The sequence below is a fragment of the Leucopleurus acutus genome (assembly GCF_964270905.1).
Source record: "Leucopleurus acutus genome assembly, chromosome: 2".
NCBI lineage: Eukaryota > Metazoa > Chordata > Mammalia > Artiodactyla > Delphinidae > Leucopleurus > Leucopleurus acutus.
The window spans coordinates 145,737,365-145,760,013 of record NC_139143.1 but is presented as its reverse complement, the minus strand read 5'-3'; the positions used below and the strand labels follow the sequence as shown (position 1 = coordinate 145,760,013).

General features: G+C 39.5%; 1 protein-coding gene across 1 annotated transcript in view; it reads right to left on the bottom strand.

The window, feature by feature from the left end:
• The window catches only part of FYB2 (FYN binding protein 2), a gene marked incomplete at its 5' end in the record, with an annotated part of 86,621 nt that overhangs the window by 46,107 nt on the left and 17,865 nt on the right, over positions 1-22,649 (bottom strand). The window contains 3 exons of the mRNA XM_082859290.1: positions 1,470-1,501; positions 3,779-3,813; positions 12,025-12,125. Of these exons, the coding sequence (XP_082715416.1) occupies positions 1,470-1,501; positions 3,779-3,813; positions 12,025-12,125 (168 nt within the window). The remainder of the gene's footprint in view (positions 1-1,469; positions 1,502-3,778; positions 3,814-12,024; positions 12,126-22,649) is intronic.

Sequence of the window (22,649 nt, the reverse complement as noted above, 5' to 3'; positions counted from 1 at the left end):
GGACCCCCTCATCCCAACCACTCTGGTCTCCACTCCCATCTTGCACTAAGCATTAGAGATATATTCTATTCATTTTTGAACCTCAGAGTCTAGCAGTGTCTGAACAGAGAAAAAGCTCAATAAATATTGAACTAAATAGGTAATCATCTGACACGTGCCTCCTATGAGCCCAGGACCATGCAAGGTGCTACAAGGTAATTGCAGGGGTCATGAATTTAGGGTCAGGCAAGAACCCAAGGAGAGAGATGAAGCAGGGTTTTCCCCCATGATTCAGCTCGTGTGTTTTTAGCCTCAGCCAGGAAATGCTGATACTTGCTCCTCCAGAGCTCATGGACCATGTTTATTTTAATGCATTAAAAAGATGCAGACATAGAGAATGGACTTGAGGTCACAGGGAGGGGGAAGGGGAGGCTGGGACGAAGTGAGAGAGTAGCATGGACATATATACGCTACCAAATGTAAATCCGATAGCTAGTGGGAAGCAGCTGCATCACACAGGGAGATCAGCTCGGTGCTTTGTGACCACCTAGAGGGGTGGGATAGGGAGGGTGGGAGGGAGATGCAAGAGGGAGGGGATATGGAAACATATGTATATGTATAACTTATTCACTTTGCTATACAGCAGAAACTAACACAACATTGTAAAGTAATTATACTCCAATAAAGATGCTAAAACAAAATTAAAAAAAAAAAACCTCCAGGGAGAGAGAGAGAGAGAGAGAGAGAGAGAGAGAGCGCGAGCCGGACTCTGAAGAGTCAGGTGAAAGCACTGTTATGTGCCAAGGCCCTGATCTGGACCAAGAATGAGAAAAATGGGCCCTGCCCACAAGGAGCACACAGACAAGAAGGGGAGGGGAGAGTGAGGATGAACTGGAATCTTAGCAAACAAACGATTTACGTGACATTAGTGCAAACGTGTGTGTGCCTTACAGCAGTACTGCAGGGAAGGGACTGATTACTTCTCTCTGAGGAGGGGAATTAGGAAGGCTTCTTACAGGAGGGGACATTTGATGGTTAGCAGAAGTCTGCCAGATCATTAAGTTGGGGTGAATGAATTAAATGAGCAAAGGCAAAGAGGCCTGAAACAGCATGGTGCATTTTGGAAACTGTAAATTCTTTGGGCTTCATGTGATTGTTATATGCCTGTTTGACTGTGTCTCTCCCGCTGGGGAACCCCTGAGGGTAGTGGCTAGGTCTCTGTCTCTGTTCCAGCCCTAGTAGTTAGCAGATGGCCAGCACGCTGGGGACTCAGCAAGCCCCTGCTGAGTGAGTGCAGTGTGCTGGAACGAGATGAACCTGAAAGGCCAGGCAGGACCTCTGAGCACCGTTTCTGCACCAGGCACCTTGAAAGGTGCTAGGGGTGTTGAACCAGGTCAGGCACTGGAAACAGCTGGCCCATTAAGGAAAACCCGTGCAGTGCAGAGTGTCAGCAGCTGATTCATGCTTTTCCTTTGGACGATAAAACTCACCTGAGTCCTTGATGGAGAAAACTCTTCCAAGGCTGAAAGTAAAGAGGAAAATGGTCATTTTCAGAAACCTACCCAAGTCAAACCCCAACCAGGCCTCTGTTGTTTGGTTACAGATCATTAGAGACCTGACCGGCCAGTGAGGTCTCAGTACAGAGCAAAGGTAGACACTGACAACAGAACATTCCATGAACTGCTGCCAGTGTAATTGAAGATCAATCGAAAAGAAAACAGGCGTTTCTGAAGTTACGGCGCGTGCCAGCGGGAACGTGTAATTTGACTTAGAAAAATAAACTGTTCTCTGCACACCTTTCCAGGAATGCATCTGTAGAATAAAGAACTTTTAAATCTTATGAGCAAACAGGAATGTGCGATATTTGAGCAATGTTCCAGTGGGCAAAATTGGTACAGGCAAGTGTGCAAGCCATGCTGGGAATTCCCCGTTCCTGATCACGTACCGCCTGATCAAAATTCAGCTCTCATGTAATCTAGACTTGGTGCCATTAAAACTATGTCCCAATGACCATAACATAGCTCCTCATTTAGTCAGTTGTCACATATCTGATGCCATTCCCTATCTGGATTCTAGCCAAGAACCTGAAGAGAACAGAAAATATCTAAGCACCCAAAATGTTGCCACAAAGTCCAGGCCCAAGAGCTCATATACCCTCCTTTGAGGAGAGCCTCACAGCTTTCATTCAGGGATGACTGGCTCTCATTTTCCATATAATCCTAGCAGATTGGATGACAGCACTGGTAGAAAGACAAGTCAGACAGACCTTGCTTTGTATCTTTGCTATATTATTTATAGGTTATTTAACCTCTCTGAGCCTTGAGTTCTCGTCTGTAAAATGCAAGCAGGGATACCAGCTCACAGGGTGGCTGGGACACACACACACAGGCACAAGTGCCTGTCCCCAAACAGGGACTTGGTGTGTGCTCGACCACATGAAAGACACTCACTGCTGGACACAAGAGGCTGACAGGAGAAGGAAATAATAATTGATAGAGATAAGAAAACAACTACAGCAAACAGACCATGGTGATTTGGTGTGAGGGCAACTGGCTCTGAACACCTATGAGGGCCCAAGAGCATCTCATAAGAAAAGCATGAACAGTGCCCATTCAGCCCCTTATGTTCCAGGGGACTCCAAGTCTTAAAGAAAGGGTGAAATCAGATTCCAGCCACCAAGCTCAAAAACACTGAGATGAACATAATGCATATCTGAAGGCTGAAAGATTAAAAAAAAAATACTTTCATGCTTCTTATTTTGAATGAGATAAAATTTGGTCATTTGGAAAGTTCCCTTGTGCAGAGAAGTTTATTATTTGCTGATACTGCCAGCTAAGTGAAGCATCTTAATGAACTGTTTCTGCTTTCATTAATAGGAATAATAATCATTTAAAGTTTTCTATCTATAAAGTGTATCACAAATGAACAATCCTTTCCAGTAAGCATTAGAACCATGAAGCAGAAAGATGAAGGACCTCAACTAAATGTACCCAGTGATAAAGGAGTAGTACCTTAACCATCCCAGTTAAAACATTAGGTAAGTGCCTACTGTGTGCCGTGTGCTGTACTAGGCGCTCATCTACTTTGTCTGGCTTAGTTCTCTCAGCAATTCAGTGAAACAAGTATTGGCCCCTCATTTATTGAGCCTCTACTACTGCAGATTAGGTAACTACAAGGCATATGCTTCCTGCCCTCATGGGGAACACACCGTTTTACAGAAGACAGCTGTAGCTCAGAGGGTAAAATGCCTGGGATAGATTCCAGCACTTCCTATTAAACTGTTTACCTGAATTTACCTCTTTTCATTCTCACAATGACTTCTGATGAGGATGCTTCTATGACCACTATTTTACACGTGAGGAAAGGGAGGTTCAGGGTCACACAGACAGGAGCCGGGATCAAAGCCCATGATTCTGCTTGGGCCCTAAATCAAGTTGCTAGCACTGTGCCCACCAGAAGCCCAGAAAATATGCCTTCAGGAGTCTGGTCATTCGTGTGAAAGCACAGGAGCTCTTCTCTCTGAAGGGACAGTTATTACAGGCCAGTTGGTGCTGGCCACGCTAGATAAGGGGCCAGGAATGGATTAGGACCACCTTCTCCCATCCTAACACATTTTCTGTCTCTGACCTTATAGGGCCTCAGGCTTCAGAATCTTAGCAGCTAGAGTCTGGAAAAGCCCCCCAAATCAGGGGAAAACCCAAAACAAAGACCATTCCTCCCTCATGAAAGAAACTACTTCAGAATCAACTCTGCACACTTGCTTTAGTTATGAAGCTGATAAGAAGAGAAGAAACAATACCTTTTGGAGTTCTTCAATTCTGACTTCATAAGTTGCTAAAATAAACATGAAAAAATTATTTCAAGGCAGTTTCTTATAGTACCCATTTCTTATACAGTATGCAGGATTAAAGCAATTATAGAAGGTGGCAGAGTTCAGTTTTCTCAACCTTCAGAACAATCTGTCTATGGGAGACTTGTCCACGTGGTTTGGGAAATTCTCAGGTCATTGATCACGGTATCACTTCTGGGGGATTTCTAGGATGGAATGTACAGTGAATTTGTTTCAAAAACATTTGAAACAATTTTCAGTTTCCTTTTTGTTAAGCAGATTCATACTCTACAGTGAAGAGAAAGTGCTGCAATTTAGTGGTAGCAATCAGAAGGCAAACTTGAAAGGAAAGGGAAAGGAAAAAGGCCAACAAAAGTCCAAATCCCACTTCAACAAGTCAAACTCCACAGCACGCCTAAAAGCGTTTGGCTCCCTAAGCGTTTTGTTTCCTTGGTACAGCTTGGAAAGAGGAGACTGACCACCAACTAAGGCTCGAATACCTTTTGATTTTTTCAAAGCTTTTGTGGATTTTAATTAATGACGATGCCAAATTTAACCATTAACAAATACAAGTAGTAGCAAAAACTTGGGTTCACAGCCTAGTCCTGCACTTCCTACCTGTGGAACTGCAGACAAATTACTTCATTTCTTCGAGCCTCAGATTGCTCATCTGTGAAATGGGGACAACTGGAACCTGCCTTCCAGAGTTCATGGGGAGATTAAAGGAAATGATGTAGGTCACGTATACCTAGCAGAACACCAGACGTTGTATAGAAAGTGACATGTATTTTGATAAAATTGTTAATTTAATTTTTCTTTGCTTATAAGTTATTTATAAAAGTTTTTCCCCTACTGTTAATGAATATGCATGCATAATAAACAGGACTTCCCTAGTTCCTTTTCTCTTTCTTGCTGCTAGAGTCCTAAAGCTTTAGTTTACAGAACTGACCAAACAATAACATGCATTTCTTAGCCATTATTATTCTACACATAAAATCCATTAATAAAGTAAACGAAATCACAATTTTTCTTTAGGGACTATGTGCATGTGATTGTTGACACAGGGACCTAAAATTCTGTGTGGAGGATTAATAACATGTACTTCAGCTTCGGTAACTGTACACTCTTATTTTCACCAGTTTTTGAATCAACACATTTTATTCTGCTATTACGTGCTTTAAAAACATTTAAGAATACCTGTTTATAATGCAGTCTGCCTCATCCTTTTCAAGCATAAATTTATTTTCCAATTTTAAAAATGATAATCTCCTTCTCTCTCCCTCCCCCTACTTATTTACTGTTCTGTGTTTTTGAAAGAATTAACAAATCATGATCTCTTTGCTTCTACCTAACACCTGGTGGGGAGGGAGATAATATTCTGTCCTAGAAATGGGAAAACCAAGGCTCAGAGAGGACTTATTCAATACTTGCTAAGGCTAGTAAACAAAGATAATCTACACACAATTAATAATGCATTCATAATCTGATACTGTTTTTTAGGAAAGTGGAGGTTCTCCCAATAGTAAGTGTTGCCATCAAAACCTGCTCCCAACGTAGGAATATAAAATACAAATATCACATCCCAGGGGGTCAGGAAAGGACTAGGAATTATAACAGGAGGATGTAACCCAAAGCATTAGAGCCCTCACTTACTTTCCATAGGGAGTTATATAACTCTTTCCACTGAATAGCTTTGTCCCAGATGGGAGAAAAAGCACAAATATCAGAAGATGGTCCTCAGCAACCCTCCAACTGCAGTATCCTATCATGGTCATGTCCTCCAGGTCTCAGCTCTTTTTCCATTTACTAACTCCCTGGGTGACTTTGGAAAAGTCCCTTCACCTGTTTTATACTAGGAGGTGAGACAATTATTACTAATATTATAAAGACAATAATAAAAAATAGCTAACTATTTTTATAAAAATCACTACTAAGATTCTGATTTACCAATGAGGAATAGACACCGGAGAAAGGAAGCAACTTGCCCAGCTTCGCTCAATAGGAAATGGCTTTCAAACTTTCTTCTAGCCATGGAATCATTCATTTAAATGCAGTATTACAGGAGCATAAACAGAACTTCTCTGGAAGTTATCCCCGAGGGTCTCCAGGACCCCTTAGGACAGCCCTTGGTCCAAGGAAGCACAGTCTGAAAGGCACTGGTCTAGATGAGCTCTGAGGACAATTCTGCAGAGCTTCCAAACAAGCCTAAATCCTGCTTACACATCACCAAGTTCTGTACGAAAAGGTGAAGCTTCAGAAAGGCACCTATGCCGAACTATGCACCTCTGAGGTGATGGCCTTCTGTTTTCTGGGCATTGTTTAAGGGACAGACTCACCCAAAAGCGATGTCAAAGCCTCTTTCTCCTCCCCTTCCTTTCCCCCTCATTCTCTTTGTCCCAGAAAGGTAGCATTTAGATTCCTCACCATTGGCAGGCAGAGGAAGGAAGAAACCCATTTTAAGCTAATTTTTTTAATAAGATGTGAGACTTACATTGAGGTTTATTTATTTATTTTTTACCTATGGATATCCAATTGCTCCAACACCATTTGTCAAAAGGCTATCTAAAAAAAAAAAAAAAAAAAAAAAAAAAAGGCTATCTATCCTCCATTGAATTGCTTTACAATTTTGTAAAAAAACAAAATCAGTTGGGCTTATTTGTGTAGGTCTTAATTCTGGGTTCTCAATTTTGTTCTATGGTTCTATGTGTTTCTCTCTGACAATACCACACAGTTTTGGTTACAGAAGATATAATTCTTAAAATTAGGTAGTCTGATACCTCCCCCACTTTTTCTTCTCCAAAACTGTTTTAAGCTATTCTAGTTTCTTTGCCTTTCCATGCACATTTTAGGATAATATTATCTATATCTATAAAAGAATCTTGCTGGGATTTTACTAGAAATTGCATTAGACCTGTATATCAACTGGGGGAGAATTAATATTTTTACTATATTCAGTCTGCAATCCATAAATGTAGCATAACTGTTTCTCCATTTATTTAGATTTTCTTTGATTTCATCAGCATTTTGTAGTTTTTAACATTTAACTCTTATACATGTTTTGTTAGATTTTAGTCTAAGCATTTATCTTTTTTGAGTGATTGTAAATGGTATTACATTTTTTTCATTTTTAGTGTTCAAGTGTTCATTGGTAGTATATAGAAACACAATTGATTTTTTAATGTTTATTTTGTATACTGTGACCTTGCTGAACTCACTTATCAGTTCTAGAAGGTTTTCTTTTTTTTTTTTTTGTAAATTCCTTGAGATATCCTACTTAGACAATCATGTCATCTGCAAATAATGACTGTTTCTTTCTTTTTGATCTGTATTCCTTTATTTCCTTTTCTTGCCTTATTGCACTCACTAGAACTTCCAGCACTACATTGAATAGGAGTGGTGAAAGTGGACATCCTTGCCTGGTTCCCAATCTTAGGGGTAAAGTATTCAGAGTTGTATCATTAAGTATCACGCAGACTTTTTGTAAATGTTCTTATCTAGTTTAGGAAGTTCCCCTCTATTCTTATTTTTCTGAGAGTTTTTTTTATCATGAATTGGTGTTGAATTTGTCAAACACTTTTCCTGCATTGATTGATATGTTTGTGTGTTTTTTTTCTTCTTTAGCTTGTCAATATGGCAGATTTAATTGATTGATTTTTGAGTACTGAACCAACTTTACAATGAATAAATCACACTTAGTCGTGGTATATAATTATTTTTCTATCTTGATGAAATCTATTTGCTAATATTTTGTTAAGGATTTTTATGACTATACTCATGAAGGATATTGAGCTGCAGTTTTCTTCTTTTGTACTGATATCTGGGTTTGGTATCAGGTTAATGCTAGCTTCTACTTCTATTTTTCAGAAGAGATTGTGTAGAATTGGTATTAATTTTTCTTTAAACATTTGGTAGAATTCCCCACCGAAATTACCTAGACTGAGATCACTTTTTTATGTTTTTAAATTATGCATTCAATTTTTAAAATAATTACAGGGCTATTCAAATGATTTATATTGGGTGAGTTGTGATTTTGGGGGAATTGTTCAGTATTTACCTAAGTTGTCAAAATTTACATGTATACAGTTGTGCATAATATTCAATTATCCTTTTGACATCTGCAGGGTTTGTAATGATATCTCTGTTTTGCTCTTAATATTGTTAATTTGTGTCTTCTTTGTTTCTTTGTCAGTCTTACTAGAGGTTTGTTAATTGTATTGCTCTTTCCAAAGAACACACTTTTGATTTCATTGATTTTCTCTATTGTTTTTCTGTTTTCAAGTTTATTTAAGTTTCTTTATTGCTTCTTCCTTTATACTTGCTTTGAATTTATTTTGCTCCTCTTTTACTATGTTCTTGAGGTAGGATTTTAGATTTGAGGCTTTTCCTACTTTTCATATAAGAATTTAGGGCTAAAATTTCCCTCTCAGCATTGCTTTAGCTGCTGAGTATGAGCTGAGTATATTTTGGGTATGTTGTATTTTCATTTTCATTTAGTTCAAATGTATGTTTTGATTTCCCTTGAGACTTACTTTTTGATCCACATTTAGAAGTGTTGTTTTGTTTCTGAGTGTTTGGAGAATTTACTATTACCTTTCAGTTCTTGATTTCTAGTTTGATTATATTGTGGTCTAAAAACATACTCTGCATAATTTCAATTCTTTTAAATTTTTTAAGCTTTGTTTTATGGCCCAGAATATGGTCTATCTTGGAATATGTTTATGGGCTCTTGAAAAGTATGTGTATTCTGCTCTTGTGTGTTCTATTGATGTCAATTAGATCCTACTGGTTGACAGTGTTGTTGAATTCTATTGTATTCTTACTGATTTTTTGTCTAGGTGTTTTGTCAATTGTGGAGAGAGGAATATTAAAGTCTCAAACTATAATAGTCTATTTGTCTATTTCTTTTTTCAGTTTTTGTTCACATATTTTGCAGCTCTGGAATTTCATGCGTATACATTTAGGATTGCTAAGTCTTGTTATTGCTCCCAACACAGCCTTTGCTGATACCACAGGGAGAGGGTGGCTGCCTTTACTACTGGGTGTTTGTGAAAGTCCTGACTCTCCACGAGGTCTGTTCTGACACCAACCCAACAGGGAGGGGAAGGGATGCCTTGTTATTTCTGGGTGGAGGGCTGGAGTCTATGCTCCCCATATGGTCTTCACTGGCTATCACTGTAAGTGGAGTTTTGTTACCCTGGCAGGGATGAAAGTCCCAGCTCTCTACTTGGCCTTCTCTGAAAACACCTCAGTGGAGGGGCTGGGGTGCATCATTGTAGCTTGATGAGGGTGGATGTCCAGACTCCCCACTCAGCATTGGCTGGTGGTGGTGGGGCCAGTTTTGTTTTGTTTTGTTTTCTGTTACATTCAGCTGGGGGAGAACAGTTGTTGTCCAGAGGCTTCCTGCCTTTCTAGTCTCCCCTTTTCCTGGTCCTTTGGTCAGAAAGAGCAGGCTTCTGTTGGAGCTGTTTTGTCTGTGCCCATTGGTGTTTCTGGGTTGGCAGCTACTTCAGCTCCAAGTCTGGGATATATGAAGCAAGAAGAAAACCCAAGGATCTCACCACTTATCCTTGTTGGGTCCAGAGGTCCCTAGTTGGTCTACCTTCTTCTTTCTACCTTTTCAGAGTGTTCTAGTTTTCTTATGTTTGAATATAAAAAATACTATATATATATGTATATATATATACACATACACACACACACACACATATATATAGTGTGTATATATAGTGTATATATATGTATACTCTATCTATCTATCTATCTATCTATCTATCTATCTATATATTACTTTTATATAGAATATCCAGGGGTTTTAGTTGTACTTAGCAGGGGGACCAGGGAAAAGTACATCTGCTCCATCATCTCAGAGCAGAGTTCGCTTGACTTTAAATATATTACCTTCTCAAACATACAGAACAATTACACAAAGGAGACATTATACCAATTTGGTAGATGAAGAAACTGAGGTTCATATATCATTCAACCAGTAAGTGTAAAGAGGATGAAATACATGGGAACAGTCAAACGAACAGGGACAAGTGGGGGTCAAATAGTCCACTTCCTTCCCTTTTTCTCCTGTAGGGTAATTGTATCTTGACTCTTTAGAGAGGGACAGAGAAAGGAGTGGGGGATATAACAGAATCTTTTTGATCCCAGGCTGCAGTTCCCCAGCTTCTTCAGCCCTGGCAGCCCTCTTCCTAACTCCCACAAGATGCCATTCTGGCCTGGGAAGTTCTCCCCACCCTCACCCTTCTCTCACCCTACCGCCTTCCTATTGCCCTCTGCTCAGTTACCTCTCAGTTGCATCAGTGGGTTATTTTCTGAGCCCTTTCTCTTTTCAGTCATAAATGCTTGCTTCCTTAGCAGCATGGAGGGACACAAAGAATTCCTCAGTTGAAGACTGAAGAGAGGCCTGGGTTAGTGGTTCCTTATTTGGGTATCTCAAATGATGTCCCCCACAGGCCCACCTTGGACATCTGTGGCCTGGAGAGAACAAATGCAGGCCTCTGGTCCAGCTTCCTTCCTTCCTTCCTTCTTTTCAATCCTCAGCTTCACCCTACACAGGAGGAGCCTTGCATATGTCAACCCCATCCTCTCCTGCCCCGCATGAACAGATGTCTCTGCAGCCCAATGTGTCCTGAGGAGGAAGGACCTAGGGAAGAGGCCCAAGCAGGATCTTAGAAAGCCACTTGTGGGAGGGCATTCTGGGGGTCTCCTGTAATCCAGAGAGAAGGTGCAGGCTCTGACTGGAGAGTCCCCTTGGCCCTGTGAGCTCTTAGCTTTGGAATGTAGTCCCAACAGAGCCCACAGCCCTTATATTCAAAGTGTGGTCTGTGGACCAGCAGCCTCAGGATCACTAGGGCACTTGTTAGAAAAGAAGAATCTCAGGCCCAACCCAGAGCTACTGAACCAGAATCGATGTTTTAACAAGATCCCCAGGTGATTCATGCAAACATTCTAATTTGAGAAGCCGTGCCCTTAAGGCAAGGGCCTGGACACCCCAAGTATGGAGCAGCACTGCCTTCTGGGTTGATGGGGACAGGAGTCCTGCTTCTTATGTCTAGTACGTTACAAGCCAAATGGGAGAACCTAGAGTTTGTCCAGTCTAGGAGAGAATTTTTCCAGGAGTTCTTCAACCCCTTATTTCCCAGGAGAGGGGAGGGAAATTTCAACGGGTTCTAACTGTTACCCGTGAACTTCCTAAGCGTGTGATCCCAGGCAAATGACTTCCTCTCCCAGAGCCCTGGGCTTCTTGTCTATACAATAAAGAGGTTGTAGCAGAGGATCTCTCTCTAACTCTCCTTTCAGGGAAGTCAACATTCTTGACTGAGAAGCAGCATAAAATTGTGGAAAGAGCACAGATCTTAGAGGCAGTCTGAACCGTTGCACATTACAGCCCTACCGTGTATTACTTGTGTGACCTTATGCAACTCAATCTCTCTGATCTTCAGTTTTCTGTCTCTAAAAGTGGGTTAATACAACCTCTAGATCAAAAGGGATGTACACAGAGGTCGTGACATAGAACTGTGGCCCATAGTACAGGCTCCATAAATACTAGTGTTTATTCCAGCACTAATATTTATGCCTTTTGTAGAAAATTGGCTGATCCTATAGGCAGAACAAAGATATAGAAACCTGTAGAAATGCTCTGAGTCCCTGCTTCTTCATCATCTTGGCTGAGGGGGTCTCTTTTTTCACTGAAAGTTCTGAGCTTTGTCGGAAGACTTAACTCTGAACGAGCGGTCAGATCCTTTTAACGCATCCTCTGCTTCTATTCAGGCTAAACAAAAGGACCTCATTCCCACAGTCTCTTATCTCCCTCTCCACACACTGAGTTACCAGGGGACTTCAAGTCAGACACCACGAGAAAAGAGATGACGTTTCCATGGGAGGAGAAGGAAGAAAAATGAATCGCCATATCTTGATTTTCCCTCCCACGTATCTACAAAAGGCAAAGCATCTAAGCAGGTTGGTGAAGGAGAGAATAGAAGAGGGTAGAGAGAAGGCAGCACTAGGGCTGGGAGATAGCCTTGATGCCCAACTGGGTTTATTTATATTTTTAAGAGACTAGACAAGGACAAAATAAAAGGAAATGGGATAGTAAAGCAACATGGCTGTGAATTTTTAAACTTAGAGTTAGCTGGGGGGAAAATACCATTTTGGACACATTTTCATTCCATACAGGGTTACAATATTAATTGGCTTAGCAGACTTACAATCAGCCATCTCTTTTGTGGTGCACAGGTTAATGGAGTTGCTGGAGTGTCTCAGACAGGAGATTGTTGCCTCAGAGTGATGTGGTTCTTCAAATTCAGCACTGAGAAGTGTGGAGGAAAAAAGTTACTTAAAGCAAAACATTTTTAAAACATATTTTCAAACTTTGGGTATTTTTTTCCTCATTAGAGAAGTAATATAAGTAAGTCTGGTCCATATGGTGACCTAAACAGACATGGAAGGCATTCCACCCCCACTTTAAATACAGAGGAATTCTGGATAAAGTATAACGATGCAAAGAATTATAACAAGAACCCATAACTAACCTAGAAATCAATAAGGTAAAATTCCCCAGGTGCCAGACCTAAAGAGGAAACTTACAATTAAAGATATCAGTGAGAATTGCAGCCAAGGTACTCCATGGGAAATTGGGATCAAAGAAAGATCTCACTGATTGGGTGGCTGGGGATTTGATGGCTGGGGATTTAAGTTCAGTGTGAGCCACAGGCCTCACCTGAATGGGAAGCTGGAACTGAGCTAAAAGAATAAGGTCCAGGGTCACAAAATGCCATCCCATCTCTAAAATTAATTCTAAAAAATAACTGTGCACTCTCCCAGGGAGCAAACAGGGAAGTTTGCTATCTGACCAGGGCCACTGGAGCTCAAAGAGTCACCCATGAGAAGGCAGAAACTCTACAACCCAGCACCGAGTAGGGGTTCTAGATGCATACGATCTGTGTATTTCTGAGACACAAAGCCAAAACTGCTACTTGAAATCCACCCCCAACCTGCCTTGTAAAGGAAGTCTGAAATCCTTCTGTAAACATGCTCCCACACCCATGGCACCTATGGTTTCCAAAGGAAACAACTCCCACTCAAAACAAGTGTATAATGAAAAAGTGCAAATCACACAAGGAGATGAACCACTGTAGGTAGTCAGAAGATGTAACGAATGGGAGAATTAAATATTAGAATGATATGAAAGTGACATTAAAATAAGCATGTTTTAAGTGTTCAAAGAAATAACGTGAGGAATAAAAGCCATTAGGAAAAACAATAGAGTGTGGAAAAAATATAGATTTGGGGGCAGGATAGGAACTATGGAAATCATAAATATAGTTTTTTAAATTAATTTTTAAATTGAAGTATAACTGATGTACAATATTACATAAGTTTCAGGTGTACAGCACAGTGATTCACAATTTTTAAAGGTTATATTCCATTTATAGTTATGATAAAATATTGGCTATATTCCCTGTGTTGTACTATATATCCTCATAGCTTATTTATTTTATACACAGTAGTTTGTATCTCTTAATCCCCTACCCCTATCTTGCCCCTTTCCGCTTCTCTCTCTCCACTGGTGACCACTATTTTGTTCTCTATATCTGTGAATTTACTTCTTTTTTGTTATATTCACTAGTTTTATTTTTTAGATTCCACATTTAAGTGATTACATACAGTATTTGTCTTTCTCTGCCTAACTTATTTCACTTAGCATCATACCCTCCAAGTCCATCCATGTTATTGCAAATGGCAATATTTCATTAAATATAGTTTTTGAAATAAAAATGTAGAAGTTGAAAAGTAGACTAGACACAGCAGAAGAGAGAACTGGTGAATTAGTTAGACCTGAGGAAGTCACCTAGCATGTAGCACAGAGAGATTAAGAGATGGAAAGTATTAAAAGAGAGCTCGCAGTAGGGAGGATAGAATGAGAAAGTCCGATCTATATATACAAGGGATTCTAAGAGCAAAAAAGAAAGAAGATGATGATGAAAGGGAGCCAATATTCAAACGATAATAGCTAAGACATTAATATTGAAAAGGGAAATAAATCTATCTATTGAAGCAGCTTTAATAATAAATCCACAGGTATACAGTTTTTAATAAATCAGAATAAGTGAAAGAAAAAAATGTAAAAGTTGTGTGAGAGAAAAGACAGATTATCTACAGATTATCTATCTACAATAGATACAGATTATCTACTGCAGTCAGACTGGCAATAGACTTCTCATTAGCAACAACAGATGCTGGGGATTGTGGATATCTTAAGGCAATGAGCTAAGATAGCTGTCAATGTAAAATCCTCTCCAGATATACTATCATTCAAGGGCAAGAGAGAAACAAAGACATTCTCAGAGTACAGATATGTGTACTTACTGCTCGCAGATCCTTGCTGAAAACATCAAATGAAACTGAACTAGTAATGAAATATCATATAAGAAACAATGGTGATCAAAGAAATTAATAAAGCTATTGGTAAATCTAAATAAATACTGACTGTAAAAAATAACTAATTTGTAGAAGTTTAAGAATAAAATAGACTTAAAATACTAAATAATAATATGGAAGATTGTGAAAGAGGGCTATGGGAGTTATTCTCAGGTATCATTTAGGAGCAGGATAGAGATTTTGATTATCATTAGACTTGGTTAATTATGGATGCCTTTCATTGTAATTACTAAAAGGAACAGAAATAGAATATTTAACTTCTCAACTGGTAGAAGGAAAATATTCAATGAGAAAGCTTAAATGTTAAACAAGAAAAGGAAAAAAATGCGTGTAAGGGAATTGCATAGTAAATTTAAAACATAAAATATAATGGGAAAAAGTCCAAATCGATCAAGAATCACAATAAATGTACATAGATTAGTCTACTCCAATAAAAATAGAGAGGATCTGACAGGACGTTGTAAAAATCTTGCTAATGCAGCTCAAAACCACCAGGCAAACCAAAGCTCCCATATCAATGTATGGAGGAAGAGATGCAAAACAAACTATCCAGAAGAAAGCTTAAGTAGGTATATAAATATTAGACCATACTTTAGCATGACTGATCAAGAAAATGAGAGAAGTTACACACACGTGCATGCATACACACACACATATGTAAATCACAGGTACGAAAGGGGACAAAACTAAAGTTAGTTTTAGATTTTCAGAAATCTAAGAAAATGTTAAGATCAGCTCTCTGCCAATAAATTTGAAAATTTAGGGAAATCTGGCAAATTAATAGGGAAATACAAAATTACCACAGTGACTGAAGAAGAACTAGAAAGACAGATAAGCCAATAAACTATCAAAGGGCTTGAATCAATAGTGCACACACCCGCCTCCACACTCGGGTCACCTCTCTCCTTTTCGTCTGCTAAGTAGTTTTATAAGCAACTTTTAGCAAAGTTTCAGGGGATAGAAAAACAGAAAAGCTACCCTACTCATCTTCAGAGGATAGTGTAATTTTGATATGAAAACCACAAAATGACCAAACAATAAAATAAAAATAAAGCTCAATTTCACTTAAGAAATTTTAGCCCAAACTCACTAAATACTAAATAAATGAATTAGTCAGTATTAAAATTAACTCAAGAATAACTAAAATTTATTCCAAGACTTCAATGATGGCTCAACATCAGAAAATCTATCTGATGCAAATTATTGCAATTAATCACACTGAAACAGTAAGAGAGGAAAAAAACCCAAATTATTTTAATAGACGCAAAAAAGCATTTCACACAGATAACTCTCTTAACTAGATTAAATACTAACAAATAGCACACTTAATGGCAAAGTGTAATAAACTTCAGCTGATATGTAAACTCTGTTGGGAACTCCTGAAATAGGAAAAAAAACAAATCCATAGAAAATTGGACAAAAGGATATGATAGACATCACAGAAGAGAAAAAAGGAATAGTTTATAGAAGTAAATATGCAACCTTATAGTCAACAGGGAAATGGAGTGAAGACAATGAGAATTTGGTTCATATCCAACAATTCAGCAAGAATCCCCAAATTGGAAAATAACATCACATTTGGCAGGAACACGGAGAAACAGAAACTCTTTACACTGGTTTGAGAGTATGAATTGACACAGCCATTTTGGCAGACAATTTTTCAATATCTAGTAAAACTGAAGTTCCTTATTTACTATTGTTTAGCAATTCTACTTTAGGTAAATAACCTAGTGAAACTTGCTTATATTCACCTGGAAATACATGAGGATTACCATTGCAGTATCATTGGAAAAGGTGAAAATATAAAACAATCTAAATGTCCCTCAGTAAGAAAATACACAAATTGTGATACATTCATATGATGAAACATATACAATATGCAATTATAATGAACAAACTAGACATACATGCATCATCATAGATAGAATATGAAAACAGCTTTGAAAAAATTCAAGTTTCAGAAGGATAAAATGAGACGCTGTTTATACAAAACTATAAAATCCTGTATCTTTAACAGATACCTGAGTTTGTAGCTGAAGAATAAGAAATACCCTAAATGGATTCGCTCCAACTGGAGTTGCCTCCAACTGGGAAGAAAGAATGAGAAATGGGACTAGGGAATGAAACAAAGGGGACTTCAACTGTATCCACAGCAAATGAAAAACCACTTCTTCACCCCAACTGTGGATAGGAGAGAGAGAAAAAAATCACCCATAATTCTCCCACCTTCACACTAGTGAGCTCTTTGCATTTTGGTAATCTTCCTGATTTTCCCCATATTCCTATAGTTGTTATAGACAATGAAAAGGTTGGAGTTCTCTTTACTTTTTTCCCTCTATTTATTTTATAAGCATATTCCACCAACTGTTTTCCCATCTATGTTTGACCACTTTGAATATTTCAGGGTTTTTTTTCACAATCTCTGTAATATTTTAAAAGACGTATATGAGTAGTTCATTTTGCTGAAGAGGAAAAATAAGAACTCTGATGCACCAGTAATTTCTCCCCTCATCATTTTGTTCCCCTCCCCCTCCATGAAATAATCCAGAGAAACGTTCTTAAATTATAGACTATGCCATATATCTTATGCTCCAATGGCCTAACAATCTCAATGTGTCTACGGTAAGTTAACTTTATTAATAAGAAACAATTTGCGGAAATATTGAAATAAGATGTGTAATCAATTTCTTGGACTATTTTTGTCAGAAATGAATAAATATCTGACTTCAGATGATCTGAAAGAATTTCAAGAGAATGTAAAAAAAAAAAGTCATCTTTCAGATCAGTTGTCTTTGTAGAGACGCAGTCCCAGGATTAATGTTGAAAGGGAAAAAAGATATTGTACATGTATTTAAACTTCCCTTTTTGTTACCTGAGGATGTCTTTTATCTTTTTCCCAGTCCATTAAAACCAGATCTGAGGGGTTTCCCTGGTGGTGCAGTGGTTGAGAGGCCGCCTGCCGATGCGGGGGACACGGGTTCGTGCCCCGGTCCGGGAGGATCCCACATGCCGCGGAGCGGCTAGGCCCGTGAGCCATGGCCGCTGAGCCTGCGTGTCCGGAGCCTGTGCTCCGCAACGGGAGAGGCCACAACAGTGAGAGGCCCGTGTACCGCAAAAAAACAAAAAAACCGGATCTGAGATCTACCTTGACTTAATACATCATGGGTCAATATAATGAACTTGGATTGCTGGGAAGAAATAACTCTATAATTTAAATACATCTATGCTTCAATTTCATTGTTTCCACATTTATTAAAACATTCATGTCTCCAGGACTTCAGACGTATTGGGAGGCAACACAGAATTATAGACAAACTTGGAGCTTGGGGTCAGACTTATGAATTTGAGTCCTATCTCTTCCATTTTCTAGTTTTAAAGTATTGAATAAATACCTTAAATCCCCAGTTTCCTACTCTATACAACAGTAATAATAAAATCTACTTTAAAGGTATATTATAGATATTGAATGAAATATTTGCCCTCTGTATATAGGCATCTCACCAAAATTGGGCTAGTAATTTTATTATATTATAAAAATTACAGTATTTTAAAAAGGAAGTGTTGAGGTTTGCATTTTGGAAAGTTCCTTTTATTACTGGCATAGCATCAGTTTCTATCTTTTCTGACTTTCTTATAGAAAACCTCTAGTAATTTAAATATTACATAATAAAACACGAATGTTTCTTAATGATATCTTCAACAATATCCATGTTCCTGGAGAAACAAGAGCTCCATAAATGCAATGGAAATGTTACAGATGATTTACAAAAGCAGGTATTTTCTAATTGTGTTTGGACGCTTGGAAACCTAACTTCAAAATAGATTTTTGAACAACTAGGGGTCTCTCTGGCTAAAACACAGACTTGTGAACTCCCCTTGTGGTTGTTTCCACTTGCCATGTCCACCCCTGGGCTACCACCTTCCTTTGGAGAAAATAATTCGTCAACCTCTGTATCAGACTGTACATGCTAGGGAAGCAGCTCACGCAGCTCATACAAACATCTGTTCATTTGGTCAAACAGAGAAATTGTTCATGACAGGATTAGGTGCTATTTGTTGAGGGTTTACCACGTGTTGGGCACTGTACCTAGATTCATCCCATCCACCTCTCATTGGTCGTGTGGCCTCGAACAGTTAGCTCCTCTGAGCCTTCATTTCTTCATAGGGTCATTGGCAGTTTGATGGGCGAATAACTGAGTTAACATGTGAAAATGCCTGACGGGTACGTTTCCTTTCTCATCTTCTCCTGTGCCACACTGCATGAGGGTGAGTCGAAAAGTTTCAATGCGACAGTTCTGGAAAATCTAAAGAGCTTGTGTTAAAGTAGAACGATTGAGACTTGAACAGCAAAACCAGTGAGGCTTTTGCATTTGTTTTATTAGGGGTGTGGACCTAAGTTGAAAAATCCAGCTTCTTCCATTTATGTCAATGGCCCACATGTTCTGGAAACAGGAAGAACACTTGTAGCTTAGCCAGCAGCTGCTCTCTGTGACATTCCACAGGTTCCTGGTGACAAGGAAGGATGAGACCATCCGATTTCTCAATTACTCAAAGTCCCAAACTGGGAAAGTTCCTGTTTCCAACAAATACTTCTTGTAAGACTATTCTCCCCATAGGCTTTTCACTTAAGAAGTTCTTGAATGAAAGAATTAACTCTTGGGCTTCCCTGGTGGCGCAGTGGTTGAGAGTCCGCCTGCCAATGCAGAGGACACGGGTTCGTGCCCCGGTCCGGGAAGATTCCACATGCCGTGGAGTGACTAGGCCCGTGAGCCATGGCTGCTGAACCTGCGCGACCGGAGCCTGTGCTCCACAGCGGGAGAGGCCAAAACAGTGAGAGGCCCGCGTACCGCAAAAAAAAAAAAAAAAAAAAAAAAAAAGAATTAACTCTTGAATCAAATAACTGATAATTAGACTTTAAAAAATGGCATCCATTCTATCTAAAATCGATCTCAAAATGCATTCATGCCAGGTTCACAAAAATGCACGAGAAATTTTAAAGGATTTTTTTTTTCTCATAAGCTATTCCAACCTCTGTCTTCTACATATAAGATAGTGGTTAAAGACGAAGCCGTTGAGCAGAATGCTTATAAGGAGACACAGGCTATGGAAAGAGAGGTGTGGGGTTGAATCTCAGCTTTACCTGGCTGTGATCCTGGATTGGTAATTGGACCCAAGTCACTTCTTCCTTTAATCCTCTTTTTTATGAGGATGAGGTGACGTACATTATGCTGTGCTTAGTGCAGTGCTTGGCACAAAGAGTTCACTACTTCCACTTGCACTACTACGTTTACTACCACTTCCACCTGTACACACATCGACAACTTGGACTTCAAGTTCTACCACCTCTACCACCAGTTCTCCCACTTCTACCATTTTTACAGAACACACACACACCTCTGCATACACATCTTTGTATATCATGCCTATATTTTATGAATCATATATATGTTTATGCATATACACATGTATACACATGTTTGTATGCAGGCCTAATTCTACTATTGCATGTTTCATAACCTTACGGATTCTATTATGACGTCTATAACCAACAGCAACAACAAACAACATATACAAGGCCTCCAATGTCATTCAGCCCTGGGCAGTAGGTATTTCTTTGTTTCCAATTCATGAATGGATAACCCAATTCTTTCTATAAAGGGCCATAAAAGTACGACGACTGGGATGGTTAATTTTATGTGGCCACAGAGTGTCCTGATAAATATTATTTCTGATGTGTCTGGAGGGTGTTTCTGGAGGAAGTCAGCATTTGCATCAGTGGGCTCAGCAGAGCAGACTGCCCTCCCTAATGCGAGCAGGCATCATGCAGGCCACTGAGGGTCTGAATAGAACAAAAGCAGAAGCAAAGAAGTCACTCAATTTTTCCTGCCTCACTTATTGAGCTGGGACATGTCAACTCATCTTCTCCTGCCTTGGACTAGGATTTACACCATTGGCTCCCCTGGTTCTCAGGCTGTTGGACTTGGAATTACACCACTGGCTTTCCTGCTTACAGATGGCAGATCATGGGACTTCTTAGCCTCAATAACTGTGTAAGCCATTTCCTCATCCTTCTTTTTTATTTTTAAATTTATTTATTTCTTGGCTGTATTGGGTCTTCATTGCTGCACACGGGCTTTCTCTAGTTGCGGCGAGCGGGGGCTACTCTTCGCCACAGTGTGCGGGCTTCTCATTGTGGTGGCTTCTCCTGTTGCGGAGCACAGGCTCTAGGTGTGCGGGCTTCAGTAGTTGTGGCACGCAGGTTCAGTAGTTGTGGCGCACGGGCTTAGTTGCTCTGTGGCATGTGGGATCTTCCCGGACCAGGGCTCGAACCCGTGTCCCCTGCATTGGCAGGCGGATTCTTAACCACTGCACCACCAGGGAAGTCCCTAATTCCTCATACTTAATAATTAAATAAATATTATATATGTAATATATACAATATAATATGTAATATATAAGTATATAAAATATATGTGCTACTACTGGTTCTGTTTCTCTGGAGAACCCTGACTAATACAATGACCAAGTAAATGTTGTTAAAGTGATCCCAGTTTCGGGAGTATTACTAACTCTGAAGCTACTTTGTCATACCATTGATCTCATTCAAAAGGAGGGCGTGTCAACAATAATGATAGCTAATAATTATTACACACTTACTAGTGCCAGGCACTGTTTCAAGTATACGTATCAATTTGTTTGATTCTCATTTGAACCTATGAAGATACTGTCATTCTTTCCACGTTCAGATGAGAAAACTGAGGCACGATCCACGGTCACAGAGTAGTAAGCGGCAGAGCAGAGATTAGAAGCCAGATATGTGAGTCCAGAATCTGGGGTCCTAACCACTCTGCTGGAGACCGTCTCGGAAGGGAAGGGAAGTGCCAGCGGACGCCAAACAGAGCATGAGCAGCTCCACTGCCATGGAAGTCACCACAGGAGGAGGTCATTGGCACACACAGCAGAGAGGCCCCCAGACGACAAAACAAACTATGAAGCAAAGCCATGATGAGAAACAATCACATGTGCTGAAGACGGGAAAGTACAGAAGATCTGAGATTTCCATTCACTAACTCACACGCCCTCATTCCCCCTTTGACCAAACTCTATTCATGCTAATGTTACGTATGTTCTCTCCTTGAATCCTCTCAGTAGCACTATAAGGCATTTTACACATGTGGAAACTAAGGCTTGGAGATATTCAGTACTTGCCCAAGGTAGCACCACTGTGGGTCCAGAAACCAGGCCTTCTAATTCCTAGTCCATGCTCTTTTCCTGTAAACTACTAGTCACTCTAGAACCAAGGAGAAACTACAATGAAAATGATGAAGCCCAGGTTGATGGTGAAAGTCAAGGAGCTAACAAGTGAGTCTGGGATGATATTTTTTAAAATATCATTAGGCTGATCCAATGGTTTCACAGATCAATTCCTCTATATAATAGTCACTTATATTGGGAACATGTGAGAAGGGAGTTACTATACTTCCCTATGCCTGACATTATCATCTATAAGAGAACAGTATTATTTAACCTGTATTTTGAGGTTAAGGCAGAATCTATGAAATCACTGCTGAACTTAGGAATGACTCTTTAAAAGCACCCTGACTTCTACTAATGCAACCATGAAAGCAATTTCTCAATAATCCAGTGGCAACTTCCACAGCATGAACAAAAGATGACCTCAAGCCCTCATTTTCATTGTTAAGCTCAAGCTTTAAAATATCTGAATTTCAAATTTCAGGGTGTCTGCTTTGAAGTGCGCCATCATATCTGAGAGCATTTGTTTTAAGAAGGAGAAGGCAAGGTCACCCTCTGAGCTGCTGGCAGACTTTCCTAGGAGACCAGCCTCCTGACTCCCAGCTGCTTCCTGTAGCCCTACACCTCGTTACAGACAAACGCTGCTACTTGAAACACACGACAAATCGCTACCATTTATCAAGTGTTTACAACATTGCTGGGTACTTTGTAGAATTATAGATATTTATCTCAATCCTCACAGCAACCCTAAAAGGTAGGATTTATTGATTTCTCCATTTTCCCATGTGAAGAAATAGGAGGCCCAGAGATATTAAATAACTCTCCTAAGATCACACAGAGACTGTGGTGCTCAAAATATAAACCCAAGGCTATCTGACCTGACCCCAAATTCTATGCTCTTAACCCCTTATAACACACTCCCTGGATCTTCTCGTTTTCAAGTATTGCTATGTCATTCGATTTAAACAAATTTCATTTATGTAGCTGGTAAGAAAGAAGTATTTGATTCTCCCTCTGCTTTCAAAGAATTTATAATTTAGACAGGGAGGTGAACTACACCCAAGGATCTGGAAACTAACAAAAAACAGACTGAATATAATAGAGTCGCAAGCTAAGAACCATCTAAGTCCATTCTATT